At 45.7% G+C, this 18,997-nt stretch overlaps 1 protein-coding gene across 1 annotated transcript in view; it reads right to left on the bottom strand.

Annotated features, from left to right (window-relative positions):
* Window positions 1-18,507, bottom strand: part of TUT4 (terminal uridylyl transferase 4) — a 55,330-nt gene extending 36,823 nt beyond the window's left edge. Inside the window, exons 1-8 of the mRNA XM_040408809.1 lie at window positions 18,310-18,507; window positions 17,976-18,255; window positions 13,039-13,175; window positions 11,051-11,167; window positions 7,554-7,731; window positions 4,114-4,202; window positions 3,805-3,856; window positions 2,718-2,787 (exon numbers count right to left, since the gene is read on the bottom strand). Of these exons, the coding sequence (XP_040264743.1) occupies window positions 2,718-2,787; window positions 3,805-3,856; window positions 4,114-4,202; window positions 7,554-7,731; window positions 11,051-11,167; window positions 13,039-13,175; window positions 17,976-18,255; window positions 18,310-18,507 (1,121 nt within the window). The remainder of the gene's footprint in view (window positions 1-2,717; window positions 2,788-3,804; window positions 3,857-4,113; window positions 4,203-7,553; window positions 7,732-11,050; window positions 11,168-13,038; window positions 13,176-17,975; window positions 18,256-18,309) is intronic.
* Between the last annotated feature and the right edge of the window lie 490 nt (window positions 18,508-18,997).

Here is an 18,997-nt window from a genome sequence, read left to right as displayed (position 1 = left end):
CCTTGTGCCATAGTCTCTGCTCCCCCTTGTGCCATAGCCTCTGCTCCCCCTTGTGCCATAGCCTCTGCTCCCCCTTGTGCCATAGTCTCTGCTCCCCCTTGTGCCATAGCCTCTGCTCCCCCTTGTGCCATAGCCTCTGCTCCCCCTTGTGCCATAGCCTCTGCTCCCCCTTGTGCCATAACCTCTGCTCCCCCTTGTGCCATAGCCTCTGCTCCCCCTTGTGCCCTCCTGCCCTTCCTCCTGACACCCGGAGTGCACATTGTCATTGGTTGCTATGACGCTGTACACTGTGGGCACCAGGCTATAGTCGCGACCCCACCCCCTCGGTGTCTCGAACTTATGTTTCCAGCAGGGGCGCCGCCGACTCTCCATCGTTCCGCTCTGCTCTGGGCCTGACGTCACAAAGCGCATCAGATCACGGCGTGCGTACGTCGGGAGGTCAGTGCAGCGCAGGACCACGGACGTGCTGTGTAATGTCGGGAGGCCCCCTGACGGAAAGGTGAGTATTCCAAGTGCACTGCGGGCCAGCGGGAGACCACAGAGTGGGAGTAATAGCAAGCGCTTCACTCCCGCTCAGTGGTCACGAGACACAAACGAATCCTCGATGCAAAAAATTTGCATCAAGGATTTTTTTTGTGTCGAATTACTAACCATAAAAATCATCGGCATCCTGAGATAGTGCTCCCCCACCCTAATCATCCTAGTTTTTTTTTTTTTTTAAAACACCTCCAAGTACTTCTTTTACATTTATGTAAATTAAATGCTCACCTCATTACTTCCCATTCCTAACCCTACCTCCAGTTACATGAGTGACAGAATCTTAAGATCCTTCCCTCCTCCTGAACTTGGGTCCCAAATCCCGCGCATGTGCAGAACCAGTCACCTCACTCCTCATCTCACACTGATCATATAATGTATACTGCGCAGCTGCGAGACTTGGACGAGAAGGGGTGGCGATGAGCAAGCGTAGAGGGTGTGTCTTATCCGTTTGTGGGCGTGGCTGCACTCCGAGAGTCAGAGATCGCTGGACTCATCTAAGGTGCATTTACATATATGGGGGGAACACTTATTTTAGGTTTTTCTCTGAACTGGTAGTTTGTTCAGAACTGATTTTAATATTATTATTAATGTATTAAAAAGTATTTATAGAAAAGTGAGTGGATAAATAGGCTTAGAAAGTGATGACAGGTTTCCTTTAAAACTGGGTAAAAGTTCAATTGTCTGAAACGGGACCCAATTTGGAAACGTATACCAAGCATCCGAGTCCATTAAATATGGAAAGACAATAAACATTTCCTAGAATCTCTGAGAACATTGATGTATATCTGCTCACACGGCATTTCTTGTAATCCTCTCCATTGTGTTCCAAATTGAGTGAAATACTCCCTTTTCTCTTACAAATATTCATGTCACAGCACAATTACAGACGGCCTTCAGGATGTGCTCTAAGGCACAGTGGAATAAATGATAACCTTCACAAAGAATATACATATTACTGAAATAAGGTGTTTTTCCTATATGCATAGATGTATAATATAATCATTCATGTTATATGCATTATATGAGTATAATGTAGACATTGACCCCCATTACTCTCACAGGTTAAACAACCAAAACTAGAGCTAGGTCTGATCCCGGCAGTTGTGGCGGGTGCCTGACTGTGTATTACAGCCAAGCTACCGCCATGACTGCATGGGCAAAAAATTCAGCAGTGCCCACTAAATCATCCTGAAGGACATGTCTGTCATGACAGATTGAAGTGAATACGGCTGAGCTGCGATACCAAGCACAACTGCAATACACTGTACGGCGCTCTGCTTGGTGAGCTGCGAGCACCATTGCCTTCTCAAACAGCTGAATAGTAAAAATATCCGCAGCACTCTTCAGTTTGCGCAAAAAATCACAGCTTTTTTTTATTCCATAAGCAGCATACAATGCGACGTTTCGACTTAAACAAGTCTTTATCAAGCAATATTGCATGTCGCATTGTATGCTGCTTATGGAATAAAAAAAAGCTGTGATTTTTTTTTGCGCAAACTGAAGAGTGCTGCGGATATTTTTACTATTCTGTTGCTTGAAGGGACCCTTAGATCGGATCTCCTTCCGTGCGCACCACCGTCTGGACTTATACGCTGGGTACCTGGAGCATTGGTATGAATTGTCCCAAGGTGGGATTTGTAGTGCTGTTTACCATTCTTTTTTCTTCTCAAACAGCTGATAGGTGAGGGTCCTATGTGTTGGAACCCCACCGATCAGATACTAAATATAGGTCATCAGCTAAAAAGTCTCTGAAAACCCTTATAATGATCTCAATGTATGAACAGTATACAAAAAATTGTAGTGGCTGAAAGCAACCAACGTTTTATCATTTACTTTTATGGAGATTTATTCTATATGGGATTTGGAGCTGTATAGGAGAAAAAACGGAACTTGGATTGCTATAAAGCAGTGACCTCCAGATGTTGTAAAACTACAACTCCCACCATGCCCTGTTGTAGGCTGATAGCTATAGACTGTCCGAAAATGCTGGGAATTGTAGTTTCGCAACAGCTGGAGGGTCGCAGGTTTGGCATCCCTGCTGTAAAGAATTTTTATGAAATTAATCAGCACAGGATTTGGGACCTATTCAGATTACAAAAAAACAAAATGGTAACAAAATGCTGTTCAAGTGACATTCACAGTAAGCGCCGCATAACTTGCAATGGGCAGAAACGTACCTCTTCTTGTCTTTGCAAAACACAACAGGAACTTTTGCATGGAAATCAGATTCAACCTCTACATAGCGAGCTGGATTTCGGAGACAGGAAAAACATGACATGAGACGTGCACCGTCCGATTTACAGGCTTGTAGCAGAATACAGACAGTAAAGCATCACTCCACTCTGTCATGATCAACCCTATTAAACCAGGAATACTGCCTGGTAGGGTTGATCACGCTGATTTAAACAATACCTTTCTTTTGTCAGTATGTTGAACTGCTGCAGAGGTATCTCAGTTTTTATTTATATGCCAATGAGCAAGTTCGAGCACCAAGGGGCTGGCCGGAGCTCTTGGAGCAGGGCTTTTGTAAGTCCCCTGTGCTCTGCATACTCCCCCCCTCCCCTTGATTGACAGACAAGATGTCCAGCCCTGTCAATAAGGGGGAGGGGGGGGGGGGGGGGGGAGAATGTGCAGGGGAGTTACAAAATCAGGACTCCATGGGCTCTGGCCAGCCCCTTGGTGCTCGAGCTTGCTCGTTTTCACATAAGTAAAAATTTAGATATCTCTGCAGTAGTTAAAAATAAATGTATTGTTTTTTTATCAGCACGATCAACACTTCTAGGCAGTATGCCTCTTTAACATAACATACACAAAGAACAAATATACTGGTAATCTAAAATACAATTATCTTAAAGGGGTTCTCCAGGCTTTTTCATATTTATGACCTATACTCAGGATGTGTCATCAATATCAGATCGGCGGGGGTCCGGCACCAGGGTCGATCAGCTGTTTGAAGAGACTGTGCGCACGTGCAGTCTCTCTTCTCTCTTCCTGTTCATCGCAGCTGTCCCATAGACATACAGCGAAGCAGGAAGAGAGAAGGGAGACGGCACGTGCACACAGTGCGCGCCGTCTCCCCTACAGCTGATCGGCGGGGTTGCCGGGTGTCGGACCCCTGCCAATCTGATATTGATGACCTATTCTGAGGATAGGTCATCAATATGAAAAAACCCGGACAACCTCTTTAAATGTAAACTGCTGAGATAAAAACTGAGTTCTCACTGTATGGAGTAAAGGGATGGGGGATGGGGGGGAGTGACTTACTGCAGTTTTTTAGAATATCAAGAACTTGGATTAAAACATCCGGCTGGCTCATCTGAAACATGAAAAATGGAGAAATAAGACATAACAATTCCTACCAATAGTCGAGTTATTATTACGGTGGGAAATGGCTCAAATTCTCTAGAATGTATTAATTATAAGGGACACTCACTGTAGGGACCAGTCCCATTATTACCATGTATAGGTACCCCTATAATACTAGCCTCTATTCAATAGGGTGCCCGTTCTGAATCCAAGAAACACAATTATTTATATGGAGTAAATGAGCTGACGTTTAGTCACCAAACGTACCTTAGGTGGAAACTTTACGTCTATGTTAAGGTCACTCGTTTTAAATGCAAATCTAGTCAGCGATGATCCGTACATTCTCAGGGAACACTCTAAAACAAGAGAAAAAGCAGTTTTATCAGACAATTGATAAGAAATGGTCACTTCTTTAGCATTTCCGGAACGGGCAGTTAAGAAACGTAAAATACGCCGACCAGAAAATATTGGTTTATAACTTAATTGTCAAGACTACACATTAAAGACTTAGACTGTGCAAGAATAGAGGGGAGGGTTGTCAGGCAATCCTCCCACCCCCCCCCCCCCCCCCACACACACACACACACTTGTCAGGACATGTAAAGGGAAGGTTACTTACCGGCTTCCGACACTGGCTCCTCGCTCCTTCCGGCATGGGCAGGGAGCCAATGCTGGAAGCAGGTAAGTCAGCTTCACTTTACAGGTCCTGCCAAGTGGTGGTGGGGGGGTTGCCAAAAGGCCCCCATTCTTGCACAACCCCTTTAAGGCAGCAACACACATTAGATAAACCTGCCGATTCCGCCAGGCCTGGCCAACCATCTGAAGTGTACGGGGGTGATCTGACTTTACTTTGATGGCAGATGTTGGGGGAAAGAAGAATCTGGCACATATCAACATGACCAATCCTTTGTTCACAAGGAGGCTATGCCAGCACCAGAGTCTGGCAGCGGATTATTCCCCTCTCCATGTTGAGAACACACGCATGCCCAACAGAACTGAGCATGCAAGTGTACGAGCCTTCAGCTGACGGCTATCTAAAGGTGAATATAAAAATTCTTGGTCAACAGCTATCTTACCCAACTCTCCCACACACTATATGCCCGGCTGAGCATGCATGAGTTTGCAATGCCGAGAGAGGAGCTCCCCATACACATTAGATGGTTGGCTGGTCCTGTCAAAAATGGTGGGTTCAGCTGCTCTAATGTGTATATGGGGGCCTTATGGTTCATGGTCACCACAGAGCGGTGAGTAGATAGGAAAGAGCAGGGGGTGGGTGTAAATCTGCAGAAAGGAAAGACGATAGGCCCTACAGTAATAACGGGTGCAAGCCTTTATAGCGCAGCATCTGATAACCCCGTACTTTTATAAGGTAATAAACTAACGCCCCTGCATGTGTATCACACAAAACTAGCGCAATACAAAATCTGGTAAAGCCAAAAATAGACAAAACCCAAATTACTGCCTGTGTTAGGCTGAGACAAATGACACCAGGTTAACTGCACCGATTGGTGTCAGAGAGCATTGACCCAGAAGAACTAACTGAGCAGTGAGAAGATGTACATGTACGACATGTCAATTGTGCTGTAAGTGAACTGTACGCCCGCAGGCATGTTAAGTACCCGAGTCAGGTCAGACTGGGCGGGTTTCGCTTCACCAGCCAGTTCTTTTCACCGGGGACTATTTTCACAGCCTGGATGCATTTCCATTACAATCAAATGTATAGAAATGGCTCAAGCTAAAATAAACTAAAACAAGGTGCATAGCTAAACGACAAGAGCCACCCCTGAGCCAACAGGAAGGGCGAAGTTAAACCCCAAAACGGAAATACCTCCTGATGTAGCAGGCTTGCTTTGAAGGCAAATGTACGGATGGAACCATATGTACGGTAAAACTTCACTATTCTCGTGATGGATGCAATTCTAAGGCTACTTTCACACTTGTGTTTTGTGCGGATCCGTCATGGACGGATCCGTTCAGATAATACGACCGTCTGCATCCGTTTAGAACAGATCCGTTTGTATTATCTTTAACATAGCCATGACGGATCCGTCTTGAACACCATTGAAAGACAATGGAGGACGGATCCGTTTTCTATTGTGCCAGATTGTATGAGAGAAAACGTTTGGCTCAGTTTTGGTGTCCGTCTCCAAAGCAGAATGGAGACTGAACTGATGCATTCTGAGCGGATCCTTTTCCATTCAGAATGCATTAGAATGCAAACTGATCCGTTTTGGAGCGCTTGTGAGAGCCCTGAACAGATCTCACAAACGGAGTAGACAAAGTAGTACAGCTTCCCTGCGGCATATCAGGAGTAGCGTCTGCTACTATAGAATAATAGAATATAAGCGGACATAAATGGCAGCTTGTATTCTGCTGATTGTCTTCCAGAAAACAGATGGCCATATACAAGCAATAGCCGTCAACCAAACGATCGCTTGGCCAACTGCTATCTCCCCTGACTCCTCCATACACATACATGTTCGGTTTGCTCGAGCACACGTGTGTTATCAATGGGGAGAGAGGAGAAAGCAGCTGCCAGACACTTCCAGGCTAATCTCCTGGGAGAACTTGGGGGGTACTATATTGGCTTATGTAGAGCGCCTTAAAGGGGTTATTCGGTAAAAATATAATTTATGCCCTATCCCCAGGATAGGTCATCAATATCAGATCGGTGGGGGTCTAACACCCCCCGCCCCAGCTGTTAGAAGAGGTTGGGAGCTCAATGAGCGCCACAGCCTCTTCCTAGGCCATGTGACGTCACCGTAAATTGGTCACATGGCATAGTTGCAGCTCAGCAGTACCAAGCACAGCCACTTTAATATGTACGGCGCTGCGCTTGGAAAGCTGCTGGGAATCGGCCTGAGGGGTTGCCGTGACTCGGACCCCCGCCAATTTGATAATGATGACCTATCCTAAGGATAGGTCATCATTATCACTTCACAGATAACCTCTGCCTTAATACAGATAACATTTACAATGACAGATACCTGAAACCTATTAAAGGGTAGGTAGATAAATGAGGGTCTAAACGCTGTAACCCACCACGCGGCCTTTGCGTCATTTCTGACAGTCCAATACAAGCGTTAAATACTGCTGTTATATTCTGGTTTAAAAAAAAACCACCCATTTTGTGCTAGATATTTGTTCCTATTTGTCTCCTGTTCGCGCCCCTCAATTTTTCTCCAGAGGTCAACGCTGCCTCCAGTGAGAGCCAAGCAAAGCCAACAGCTGACACTTCGTACTGGCAATCTATGGGGGTTACAGCATTCGGACCCCAATGATCAGACATTAATGGCATATCCTAGTTATATACACGATCAACACCTCTGAAGATAATACCTTTACGAGGGGCTATGCAGGCATACTCGTACACTCCCACCTGATCTGACATCAGGAGATTAGCAACCACATGCTGGATGAGATTATTGCCGCTGTGACCTTTCAACGCCCAGCAAGTATCATGTTCCATCCAGCATGAGGTGGCGTGTCATCGCGCCCCACGTATGTCAGATCGGGCAGGAATTTTCTCCATTTATTAGATTACTATTGTATCAGTTACACTGCACTTCAAATATTGCGTATTTAATAAAAAGATCACTTATGCAAGATTCAGGGCGTATCGATCTGTACTTCAGGACAGAGAACATAAGGGTATTAGGGTGAACGGTGCCTGCTTCAACCAGTCACTGCGTTTTCACAATACATACCAGGCAATTTAATTTGGATAACTTTCTCCATCTCGTTAACGATTTCCTGCCTAGACAGGAAGTCCTCCTGAGAGATCCCATGTTCCTTTGCTGCATTTACCAGAGTCACACCCAGAGCTGTAATCTGTGCTGCTGAAGGAGGGGGAAGAGAGCGCAATTCATTCTCCTCCTGCTTCTCCTACAAATGAAGTTACATTAGTGAGTGACAGCGGCGCATGATTTCTCTAATATAATCCACAAAATTTTCAAATGGACGTAACTAAGAATAAGGATTCTGAAAAAAATGGCTTAAAAATGAAGAATGTAAGGGTTACTGCACAGGGCAATGACTGCGAACATACCGTTTGGTCCCGATCATTTCCTGCTCATTCATCTGCATTCGCATGCAGTAATCATCCCCTCTGCATGGGGAAGAAAGATCGCTACTGTGATCATTCATGACCATTCAGCTTCGCTGTTTCTCAGCAGTTTACACGGGGCAACGTGCTGCTGACAAACTTTAGGTGCCGAACGAAAGATGTGATCGCCAGAGGAAGAAGCAGGCACTTGTTTATCGGGTGATCAGCGGCACCTATAAACAGGGCAATCATCGGGAACGAGCGTTCGTTTTTGCATGGGCTGATGATCGGCCCGACTGAAGATTGATTGCGTCTTTTATAGTAACATAGTACATAAGGTCGAAAAAAAGACATTTGTCCATCCAGTTCGGCCTGTCATCCTGCAAGTTGATCCAGAGGAAGGCAAAAAAAAAAAAAAAAACTGTGAGGTAGAAGCCAATTTTCCTCACTTTAGGGGAATAAAAAATTCCTTCCCGACTCCAATCAGGCAATCAGAATAACTCCCTGGATCAACGACCCCTCTCTAGTAGCTATAGCCTGTAATATTATTACACTCCAGAAATACATCCAGGCCCCTCTTGAATTCCTTTATTGTACTCACCGACTGAAGATTGATTGCGTCTATTATGTGGACATAAAGATCATTGCTTTTCGGCAGCACATTACCTCGTGCAAACGGGAAATGTGCCGCCGACATTACGCAAACTGTGCACACGACCATACTGTTCTTCAGTGAGCTATCAGCAATTTTTGGCGGCTAGCACACTGACCCATTCATTTCTACAGCACCATGAACACATCTGTATTTTGTGCGAATCTGTGTGGCCATTCTGCAAATTTTATAGCATGTCCTATATACTAATCCGTATTTGGGGATGAGAAATGCTCTTTCTATTGATAGGAGTGAGAGAAATACAGAAGCTGCTCATATTTTGTGGATTCATTTTTTTTTCTGCTTGTTTACGGACTTGTGGTGTCATGTAAGAATACGGCACGTGACTGCTGCCGCCTATCGCTGTGATTGACTGCAGAGGTGACAAGCCATATACCTCTACGTCATCTGTAAACAAGCAGCGGGGACGGCCTATCATTTTGCACCGTTGGGGGACATCTCAGGTTTTTAATTATCTCAGACAACCCCTTTAAATGGTCACTTCTTATCTATACGCCAATTATTCACTTTGGATCCTTGGTTCCAAACCATATAGGCTTCAACTGAATGCTGCATATTTTTCCATGGCTCTATGAGATCTGTAGGTCCACGGATTTTAGAAACCAATCCACACTGCAGTCTAAAGGTGGATTTAGACTGGCCGACTGAGCAGCCGATTGTAGGAAAGGAAGCGTTCCTTCCCGACAGTCGGCTGCTCGTTCAGTGAAAGAGGCCACGCATTTACATGCAGCGATCATATTCACTGTAGGAGGACGAGGGATCGCTATTGGGATCCCTCGTCCTCATACAGAATCATGGCTTCTGAGCAGTAGATCGTCTAAACAGCGATCTGCTGCTCAGAAGCCATGATCGGTGGTGCCTGCACGAACGACAGTATCACCCGATGAACAAGAGTTTCGCTCGTTCATCGGGTGATCGGTGACTCATTTAGACCGTCCCCGCTAATCTGGACGAATGCACCTTAAAGGGAACCTGTCACCGGGATTTTGTGTATGGAGCTGAGGATATGGGTTGCTAGATGGCCGCTAGCACATCCACAATACCCAGTCCCCATAGCTCTGTGTGCTTTTATTGTGTAAAAAAAACGATTTGATACATGTGCAAATTAACATAAAAGAGTCATATCTTACTTGTGTGACCAGAGAAGAGTCATATTTTCAAGCTCTGACTCATCTCAGGGTAATTTGCATATGTATCAAATCGTTTTTTTTACACAATAAAAGCACACAGAGCTATGGGGACTGGGTATTGCGGATGTGCTAGCAGCCATCTAGAAACCATGTCCTCAGCTCTATACACAAAATCCCGGTGACAGGTTCCCTTTAAGACCAAGGTTCGGCAGAAGATCTGGTGTGCCGCAATTAATTGCTGATATACAATTTTATTCATTTATTCTGGGAGTATGACATTACAGTGCTGCTGAAGCACATAATGTGGCACTATTTTCGCTTTATTTTAAAGTGATCGCTACTGGACTGCAGTGTGAATCAGTTTCTAAAATCTGTGGAACTACAGATCCCATAGAGCCATGGAAAAACACGCAGCATCCAGCTGAAGTCTGAAGCATGGATCAAAAGTGAAAAATTGACGTACACAAGCTTTCCCCTTTGGTTATGTGTCGGGGCGACTCCTCTATACAGTATAAACGAGGGGGATGTTTAATTTGATCTGTTGAGTGGTAAAATTCAGTTTTTTTTTTCCAAATCAGATGGTATCTGACAGTGCTGGTTTTACTAGCTCCAAACCGTAAGAAATAAGTGGGTATTTTATACATATTTTTTTTGTACTGTATATCAGAGTATAGTCACAAGGCACTTTGTGCCATGGAAATTCCATAGCAAAAAACACCCCATCTCATTTACATAGAAATCCGCGCTGTAGTCCACAAGGCACATTTTTAAATCCATGCCACGAAAAAAAAAAAAAAAAGCACATAAATGTCCATTCTTGGCACTGTTTCCGTATGTAAAACCACAGCTGGAGTCCGTACAACATACAATTGGGCTAAATCTGCAGGCAGATCCATGCCATGCAGCCTTGGATTTCAAATAAACGTTGGGTTTTTCCAACATGTATACTCGCTGTGTGAACACCCCCTAAAACTGCAGGCGCAGTTTTTCACATGAAGTGACTTGGGTGGAGTTCTAGGACTGACTGATTTTGTACTGATGTCTGTTTGCTATTGCCTGATTGAAGGGACAATAGGGGCAGCAGCAATCCATCCATCAACACACACACAATCTACTAACGAGAACAACAAGGTATTACTATACCTAAAATGCATTCAAAACAGACAATTGGGATGGATTAGTAAGGGTTCAGCGACGCACACCGTCCAGTTTCATCATCTACTCACCATCTGCTCCAGGGTCTGTTGTGTAGCACAAGCAACACACATTGTGCACTCACCAAAAAACAAGCTGCAAATGAATGGCTGGCAAAATAACAGACAGAATAACGTGCGCTAAACTGTGAGCGATTTTTACCAGGATATTCTTCTTGTGCCGTTTCTCCTTAATATGCTTGTGAGCTCCTTGGACGTTCTCGATGTGAACGGAGCAGAGCTTGCATAGATACTGGCAGTTGGAGAAGTCAGGAGATCTCTGAAAGAAGTGTGAGAAGGTGGGGGGTTGGTAAACATCCTGACACCATTATCATGACAATAGACTCATATTAAGTGAATTGTGTTACAGTTTGGTGGCTGTATGCCTTTCAGGAATCAGCATTTCTCCAGCCCCAGCCTGACGAGGGCGATTGGTTTACAAGGAGCATCTTGATAATTGTGGACTATGGCTGGAGATGTGTCCAGTGATAGGACGACAAATGATAATTCGCTTGTTTGTCATTAATCCCATCTTTTTAGGCCTCATGCGAAACGGAACGGGCAGCCCATTGTAGACATGCCTATTCTTGTCTGCAAAACGGACAAGAATAGGACATGTTATATTTTTGCGGAGTGCTGTCCGCATCTTTTGCGGCCCCATTGAAGTGAATGGTTCTGCACCCGAGCTGCAAAAACTGCAGCTCAGATGCGGACCCGAACTACAGTCTTGTGCATGAGGCCTTAGAGTGATGTGAAAAATGTTACTTGTAGCTCATCCGTCCTTCATAAAAATGACAACATATAGATGTTGTGAACGAACGCTGATTGACTAGCTATATCATCGACCGGCGCAAAATATGAATGGACACTACGTGATGCTGAATTTCCCCACTGGTGGTGCTGTAGGGAAGGTGAACGCTAATCGCCTGCTCGCTTGCTGAGGAGAGCGCTGCTATTACATACAGCGATCTCCTCCGCAGCATGGGGAGGAGTGATCGCTATGCCTTCTCTCGTCCCCATGTATAGTCGTTTGACAGCAGCAGATTGTTATTAGACAGAGCGATCTGCCGCCGGAAAATCCTGATCTTTCAGCATGCTGAAAGATCTGGATTGTCCGATGACGGCGGTAGTATTACACTGCAAGATGATCGCTAACGAGCGTTCATATCGATCATCAGGCAGAAAATCTGCCCTTCTAATACACCCTCAGTCATTAATAGGCAGAGGCAGTACGTTTCATGATAATCCATAGTTTTTTTTATATCAACATATTCAAAGTAAAAGAGGAGGGAACAAACCAAGGAACTTGTTTGTTCTGGTCTCCATGTATGTGCTCAGGATTGGCACTTACATAAACCTCTGTGCGTCGGTGCATTAATACCATCCAGCCGTAGGATGCATGCTCAGGGGGAAGTTCACATCACTGTTTCATTTTCTGTTCTTCTGATCCGTCAGAAGAAATGAAAAAAATAAAAAAAATAAACAGATCCTGTGAAAAAAAAAACAGATCATGTGTATCAGTTATGCACACTTGGCATTCGTTTGAACCATTTCAGTCTGAGATCCGTTTTTTAGATGGAATAAAAGGTCTTGCATGCAGTATTTTTTTCCATTTAAAAATAACAGAGTCTCAGATGGAAATGGCTTCAAACAGATTGCCAAATGTGCATAACTGATACGCAGGATGTCGTTTTTTTTTTGTTTTGTTTTTTCAGTTCTTCTGATGGATCATAAGAACGGAAAATGAAATAGTGATTGTGAACTCTCTCCCTAAGGCTCCATTCAGACGTCCGTAGTGCATTGCGGATCCGCAATACACCCGGCCGGCACCCCCATAGAAATGCCAATCTTGTCCGCAATTGCGGACAAGAATAGGACATGCTCTGTTTTCTTGCGGAGCTGCGGACCGGAAGATCGCGGCCGCGCTCCAGAAATGCGGATGCAGAGAGCACATAGTGTGCTCTCCGCATCCATTCCGTCCCCACAGAGAATGAATGGGTCCGCACCCGTTCCGCAAAGTTGCGGAACGGATGCGGACCACACTTGCAGACGTCTGAATGGAGCCTTAGACTGTCCAATGTCAGAACTGCCGGTCTACCATGAACACTCATGACTGTTCTGCACACACCGTGGATAACTGAAACCCCGTACCTTCTCCAAGCGGTGGATATAATCCCTCTCCAGCCGCTCTTCTGCTTGCTTGAGGCCCAGTTCTTGGTCAGCAAGACTAGAGTCCTCCTCTGTAGACGTCCTCTTTGAAGATGCCAGATCTGCGGTAGGACCGTTTCCTGTTTTTTACCAAAAAAAAAGTCTGACATTAATCAACTTCACTTTCAACTTTCACTTCTGCACTTAATAAACTTCACCTTTCTGAAAGCAACTGAGATGTCAAAGTTGTTGGCAGATTTGAGTGGAAATTGCAAACTATAGCTGCCCATACACCATCATTTCAGTTTTTGTGTTTTCTCTGAATATATTCAACCAATGATCTAGTTATGCTCTCCATGACACCAAATTTATCCGCTACGTCATAACGGTGCCTCGATATCTGCACCACACAACTACCACTAGGAGAAGTTTGGTGCGTGTGACTATGTAGAAACCATTAAACTCAGTGGGAGCTGTAAAACTGTCTCTGAGCGCCCCCTAGTAGTGACTAAAGAAAAGAGCCCATGGTGTGACGCAGGATGGCACAATATCGTGGTCTCTTTCTATGGTGATTACTCCACTGCTCCACACAGGGGCGGACTGAGAACTTAAAGTGGCCCTGGAAAAAAATGTAAAAAAAATAAAAAAAGTGGCCAAATTTTGTAGGCAGGTCCAAATTAACTGAAGGCGGGCAACACAAGTAGGTGGGGTCAACAATACCATAGTGCAGGGATGGGCAAACTGCGGCTCTCCAGCTGTTGTAAAACTACAAATCCCATCATGACAAGCTGTAGGCAGACTGTGCATACTGGGAGTTGTTGTTTTACAACAGCTGGAGAGACGCAGATTGCCAATCCCTGCCATAGTGCAAAATACCGTACCAGCACAACCAAATAATACAGTGCAGCACAATATACTGCCCCAAAAGCTGGCCCTCTGTGGTGGCCATTAAAAGCTACCATCTTCTGTCCTCCTCCTCCAGTTGTTTATGGAGCAGGAGGCTTAGCAGGTGAGGTGCGGGCCAGAGCAGTTAAATTTAGGAGGACATGTGCGGCCGCTGGCCGAGAGGAGGACTTGGGAGGCCCCCTGGGGAAATTTCCCTGTAGAGTCTATGGCCAATCCGCTCATGGCTCTGCACCTCCTTTACTTGCCCAAAAAAGTGTAGGAAGACTGCAGGTCGCTCAGTCGCTACGTCAGTGCTCCCTCCATCCCTCTGCCGAGGCGCTGGGGGAGGGCGGCATGCTGCTGGCTTTCTGAATACCCTCCTGCCAAATCTCCAGACTCCCTTGAGATCGGGTGGGCACTTAATTGTGTGCCAGCCAGAGGACTCTCATTTGCCACCGTCTTCTTTCCCTCCTCAATTGTTTCTTCCTATAGAGCACATACAGCTGGTAACCCCCGTCACCCTCAGTCACTACTACTACACTAGATCGGTATTTCGTAAGTTTATTATCCAGATATTATTGCACTATTTGGTAGCCATTTTGAATACACAATGCAGTTACCAATTTCCAGTATTCTTGCCGGAATTTCCACAAAACGCTGTAACTAAGGCTATGTTCACACATTTGGCCACATTGGAGTGAACACGGTCAGCATGTGCTGTGACAGCTGGTGTACACACTGATCCCATCCACAGCTACCCGATGGAGGACTAATGAGTGTCCTTTTGGCCTCCATCGGGGCGATATGCACAACCTTCAGCACTCCAGCTGCTGTATAACTACAACTCCCAGCTTGCGCTGCTTTCTTGTAACACCTATAGAAATGAAAGGTAGATCACGCTATGGCTATGCAGTGTTATACATCAGAGGTATATGTCCCCTTAATGCAGGCCTCACCTCTGCGACTACGTACTACACTATGTCCCATCCTGAAGCTGTGCACTGCCACGAAATTGTACAGCGCCAGGGAGCGGTGAGTAATACCAGTGCTGGGTCTAGGAGCACCATACTCACCGCTCCCTGGGCCCTGATAATAAATCCATTTGTCCTCCTCCTGGGCCCCTTTCTGAGTTCGGACCCTGTAGCAGCCGCTTCCCCTACTTCCACAGAAGCTAGTCCCTTGTGCTGGGGAATACCCTTGTAGCATAAACCAAATGCAATGTGATCAGAGCCATAGGAATGCATTTGCACTTTTACTGGATATTGCGAAAAAAGGAAAATAAAAAAAAAAATACACGTTTGGTATATGTTTGGATCCGGTCTTCAAATCAGTTTCTTTGGATTTTTGTGAAGGGGCTGTAAATACCGCTGCATATACAGAGGCTCACACTATGGAGCGCTGTTTCTGTCTATGACTCCTAGGCTAAAGAAAAGGTCCATATCAATTCCTAGTGAACATATATTAGGGAACAGAGGCCTCGATTCCGCGTGAACCTCTACACCGGAGATACAGTATAAGGCTACATGCACACGACCGTATTTTTTTTGCAGTCCGCAAATTGCGGATCAGCAAAAAAAAAAATGGATGACATCCGTATGCCATCCGTTTTTTTTTTGCGGCTCCATTGTAACAATGCCTAAAATGGACAAGAAAAGGACATGTTCTATTTTTTTTGCGGGGCTAGGGGGCGGACATACTGATGCGGACAGCACACGCTGTCCGCATTTTTTGCAGGCCCATTGAAATGAATAGGTCCGCATTCTATCCGTAAAATAAACGGAACGGACGCGGAAACAAACAACGTTCATGTGCATGTAGCCTAATTTATTAAAGGGAACCTGTCACCTCCAAAACACATATAAAACCGACATCATTACCTTACATTACCCCCCAGTCATGTGTTTCATTCCTCCATCGGTTGCTGCATACTTTATAAAAACGCTGTTTTAATCGCCATTCGCGCTATCTTCAGAGCCAGCATGGAGTCAAGGGGGCAGCGGCCTCCTTGCTTCAAGTCAAGCTAAGCCTGCCCCTTACTCCTTGTTACTGCGCGATCCTGTCTCCGGCTCCCGCAGTCAGCCGGCTGCTATCGTCTCACTGCGCATGCTGCGCCGGCCATTTCCATCGTGCGCGCGCGCCTGAAGCCAGTGATCACGCTGACGCTGAGAACCAGAATCACCGGGCGTGCACACGATGGAAATGGCTGGCGCATGCGCAGTGAGACGATAGCAGCCGGCTGACTGCGGGAGCCGGAGACGGGATTGCGCAGTAACAAGGAGTAAGGGGCAGGCTTAGCTTGGCCGCTGCCCCCTTGACTTCAAGCTGGCTCTGAAGATAGCGCGAATGGAGATTAAAACAGCGTTTTTATAAAGTATGCAGCAACCGATGGAGGAATGAAACACATGATTATGAACACACTGGGGGCTATTGTAAGGTAATGATGTCGGTTTTAAATGTGTTTTGGAGGTGACAGGTTCCCTTTTAATTCCCCAGACTTCTATCTTAAAGTGAACACTAGATGGCGATATTACTGTACCCTCTCAATGGCCCTTGAAGCAAATCATGGGATATATTGCGGTGCTTTTTGTCAGGTTCAATCATCTCTCGGGAGACCGTTCACTTTTTCCATCCGCCAGCTTGTTTACAGGATAATTCCCAATATCATATCAGTTATTGCACCAGTCACAGGGTTATTTCCATTATAAAACAAATTGCTTTGTGTTCAATGGAGAAACCACTCAGACAAGCAGAGCAGAAAAATAAACAGCAGTAAAAAGTTATCATATGATGGATTAGAGCATAAAGAGGTAATAGAGAAGGGATGCCCCCAGAGCTGCTGCAACTAAACATTACATAGGGAATAAAATCCCTAAATCCCAAATCTAAGAGGACATTCCCTTTAAACAGTGTCACCAATAGTCTTGTATCTATTGTATAATGTGCTGTAAGGGCAGGCATATCTATAAGATTTACGTTGGCCAAACCTGCCCTTTTTGGTGGGGGTCTTGATTTCTCCTTGAAGGCAGATGTTGGGGGTGGGTCAGGCTGTAGGACCTCAACATGCCCACTCCTTTGTTGTCAAAGAGGGATAAGCCACCGCCAGATGTGTCTGGCTGCGCCTTACTCTCCCCTCCCCATTGAGAGCACACGCATGCTTGGCCGAGCTGAGCAAGTATCTAATAGCGGATGGCCGAACACATAGTTATGTAAAGGGTATGGCGTCTTTACTGGTCAGGGAGGTCAGAAGAAAAATTCCAGTATCCAAGAGGAAACGTGAGCACTTGGGCTTCTTCCTAGGCTACATGACGTCATGTTCATGGGTCACATGGCCTGAGCCGCAATTCCAAGCACAGCCACTATACAATGGCCAGCGCTGTGCTTGGTCAGCTGTGAGGAGGTCGTGGAGCTCACCGCAGCTCTGGAGCAACTGAAACCGGTGATAGTCGGGGGTGCTGGGAAGCAGACCCTCGCCCATCTCATATTGAGGACCAATCCTGAGGATAGGCCATCAAAATAAAATCTCAGAAAACCCCTTTAAAGATATAGAATGGGGGCCATTCAATGCTGTATGAATTATTAGAAAACCCTTTATGAACTTGCTTAATATTGGTCTCCCCCTTTCTTTTTGTTTCTACCCTTATCTACATGGATCGACTCTATCCATTTATTATGTAATCTTATATTTTGGCTACATTACCATAGTCATGTTGTCTGTGGAAGATTTTGCTTCATATTTTGATACTTGAAAAATGAAAAATATTTAATAAACAAAGTTGGAAAAAAAAAAATTGTAGATTCTGAGCCTGAAACATCCTTTAAATCAATGGATGGCTAACCTGCAGCTCTCCAGATGTTGTAAAACTACAAATCCCACCATGCTCTGCTGTAGGCAGCCTGGTCATGCTGGGAGTTGTAGTTTTTCAACAGCTGCAGAGCCTCAGGTTGGCCATCCCTTCTTTAAATGCTTCATCTCAAAGAGCTGACCGCCCCAGAGGTGACGGGTAAGAGGCAATGTACCATATGGATTAGACTGCAGTGACCACGTGCATGCTCACCTGGTGGGCGCACTGCAGCAGATGGCTGTGGATCTCCAGGTGACCCCTCATTTACAGTCTCCGAGGCGACATTTTCTGCACCGTTATCCGGACCGTTTTCTGAAGAGCCTTTTGGGATGGGCAAGTGTTCTGATTCCCAGTGGACTCCCCAGCATCTTTGGATTTGGATCACATTTGCTCCGGCTTGATAGCTCGGCGGTGGTTTTCTTCCTGCTAGCAGTGGAGGAAGACCCTCTTGGCTTTTGAGTGACCCACGTCTTGCCCCACGTCTACCGTCCCACTAGTGCAATTAGTTGAGTTGTCGTTACAGATCTTCAGTGTCTTCCGCGATTACCCCACACAGCTCCGACGACTCTGCCCTTTTAGCCGATGATTGTAGAGCTGCCCATTGTTTTCTTGCGCTTGTTTTACTGTCCCCTCTATGCTTATGCTTCTGGTTGTTCACCACTCGCACGCCCCTGTTCTCCCCACGGCCTGTGCGGGTCAGTGGTTTCCTCGACTCGTGGTTCACAGGTTTGGAGAGTCCATCCATTATTCCGCGTGTTCTCAAGTCACCGCAGCGGTTTCAGATCTCGGCGTCGGGTGAAGAGCCGCGGCACTGCTGGGGATGAGATCAATCACTTCATATCATCAACATCCAAAGACCACAATCATCACAATGTAGCTCTATCACATTACCCAAATACCCATGATGGGGACATGCCATAATATACTTACTGAGAAATCCCAAGGAATAAAGGTTCAGGCCAATGCCCATGTATTAAGGGTATATTCCCATAGGCGTTTGGCGAAGGGCAGACTACTGGAGCGACCGAATCCGGCATAGCCGGGCACCGCTGATCCCCATTCACTATAATGGGATCTGATGGCCTTCCAGCATAAATGCCTGCAATCTGCTGGGAATAAAGTGCCTGCATGCACGACGGTGGATCGGCGGCGCCCCGGCTTTACGGATATGCTATCTGCCGATGTTCCCCATCACATATGTGAACGTAGCCAAGGCCTTGCTTACATGAGCAGAG

The sequence above is a fragment of the Bufo bufo genome, chromosome 9, assembly GCF_905171765.1.
Source record: "Bufo bufo chromosome 9, aBufBuf1.1, whole genome shotgun sequence".
NCBI lineage: Eukaryota > Metazoa > Chordata > Amphibia > Anura > Bufonidae > Bufo > Bufo bufo.
This window is presented reverse-complemented; position numbering and strand designations above follow the sequence as displayed.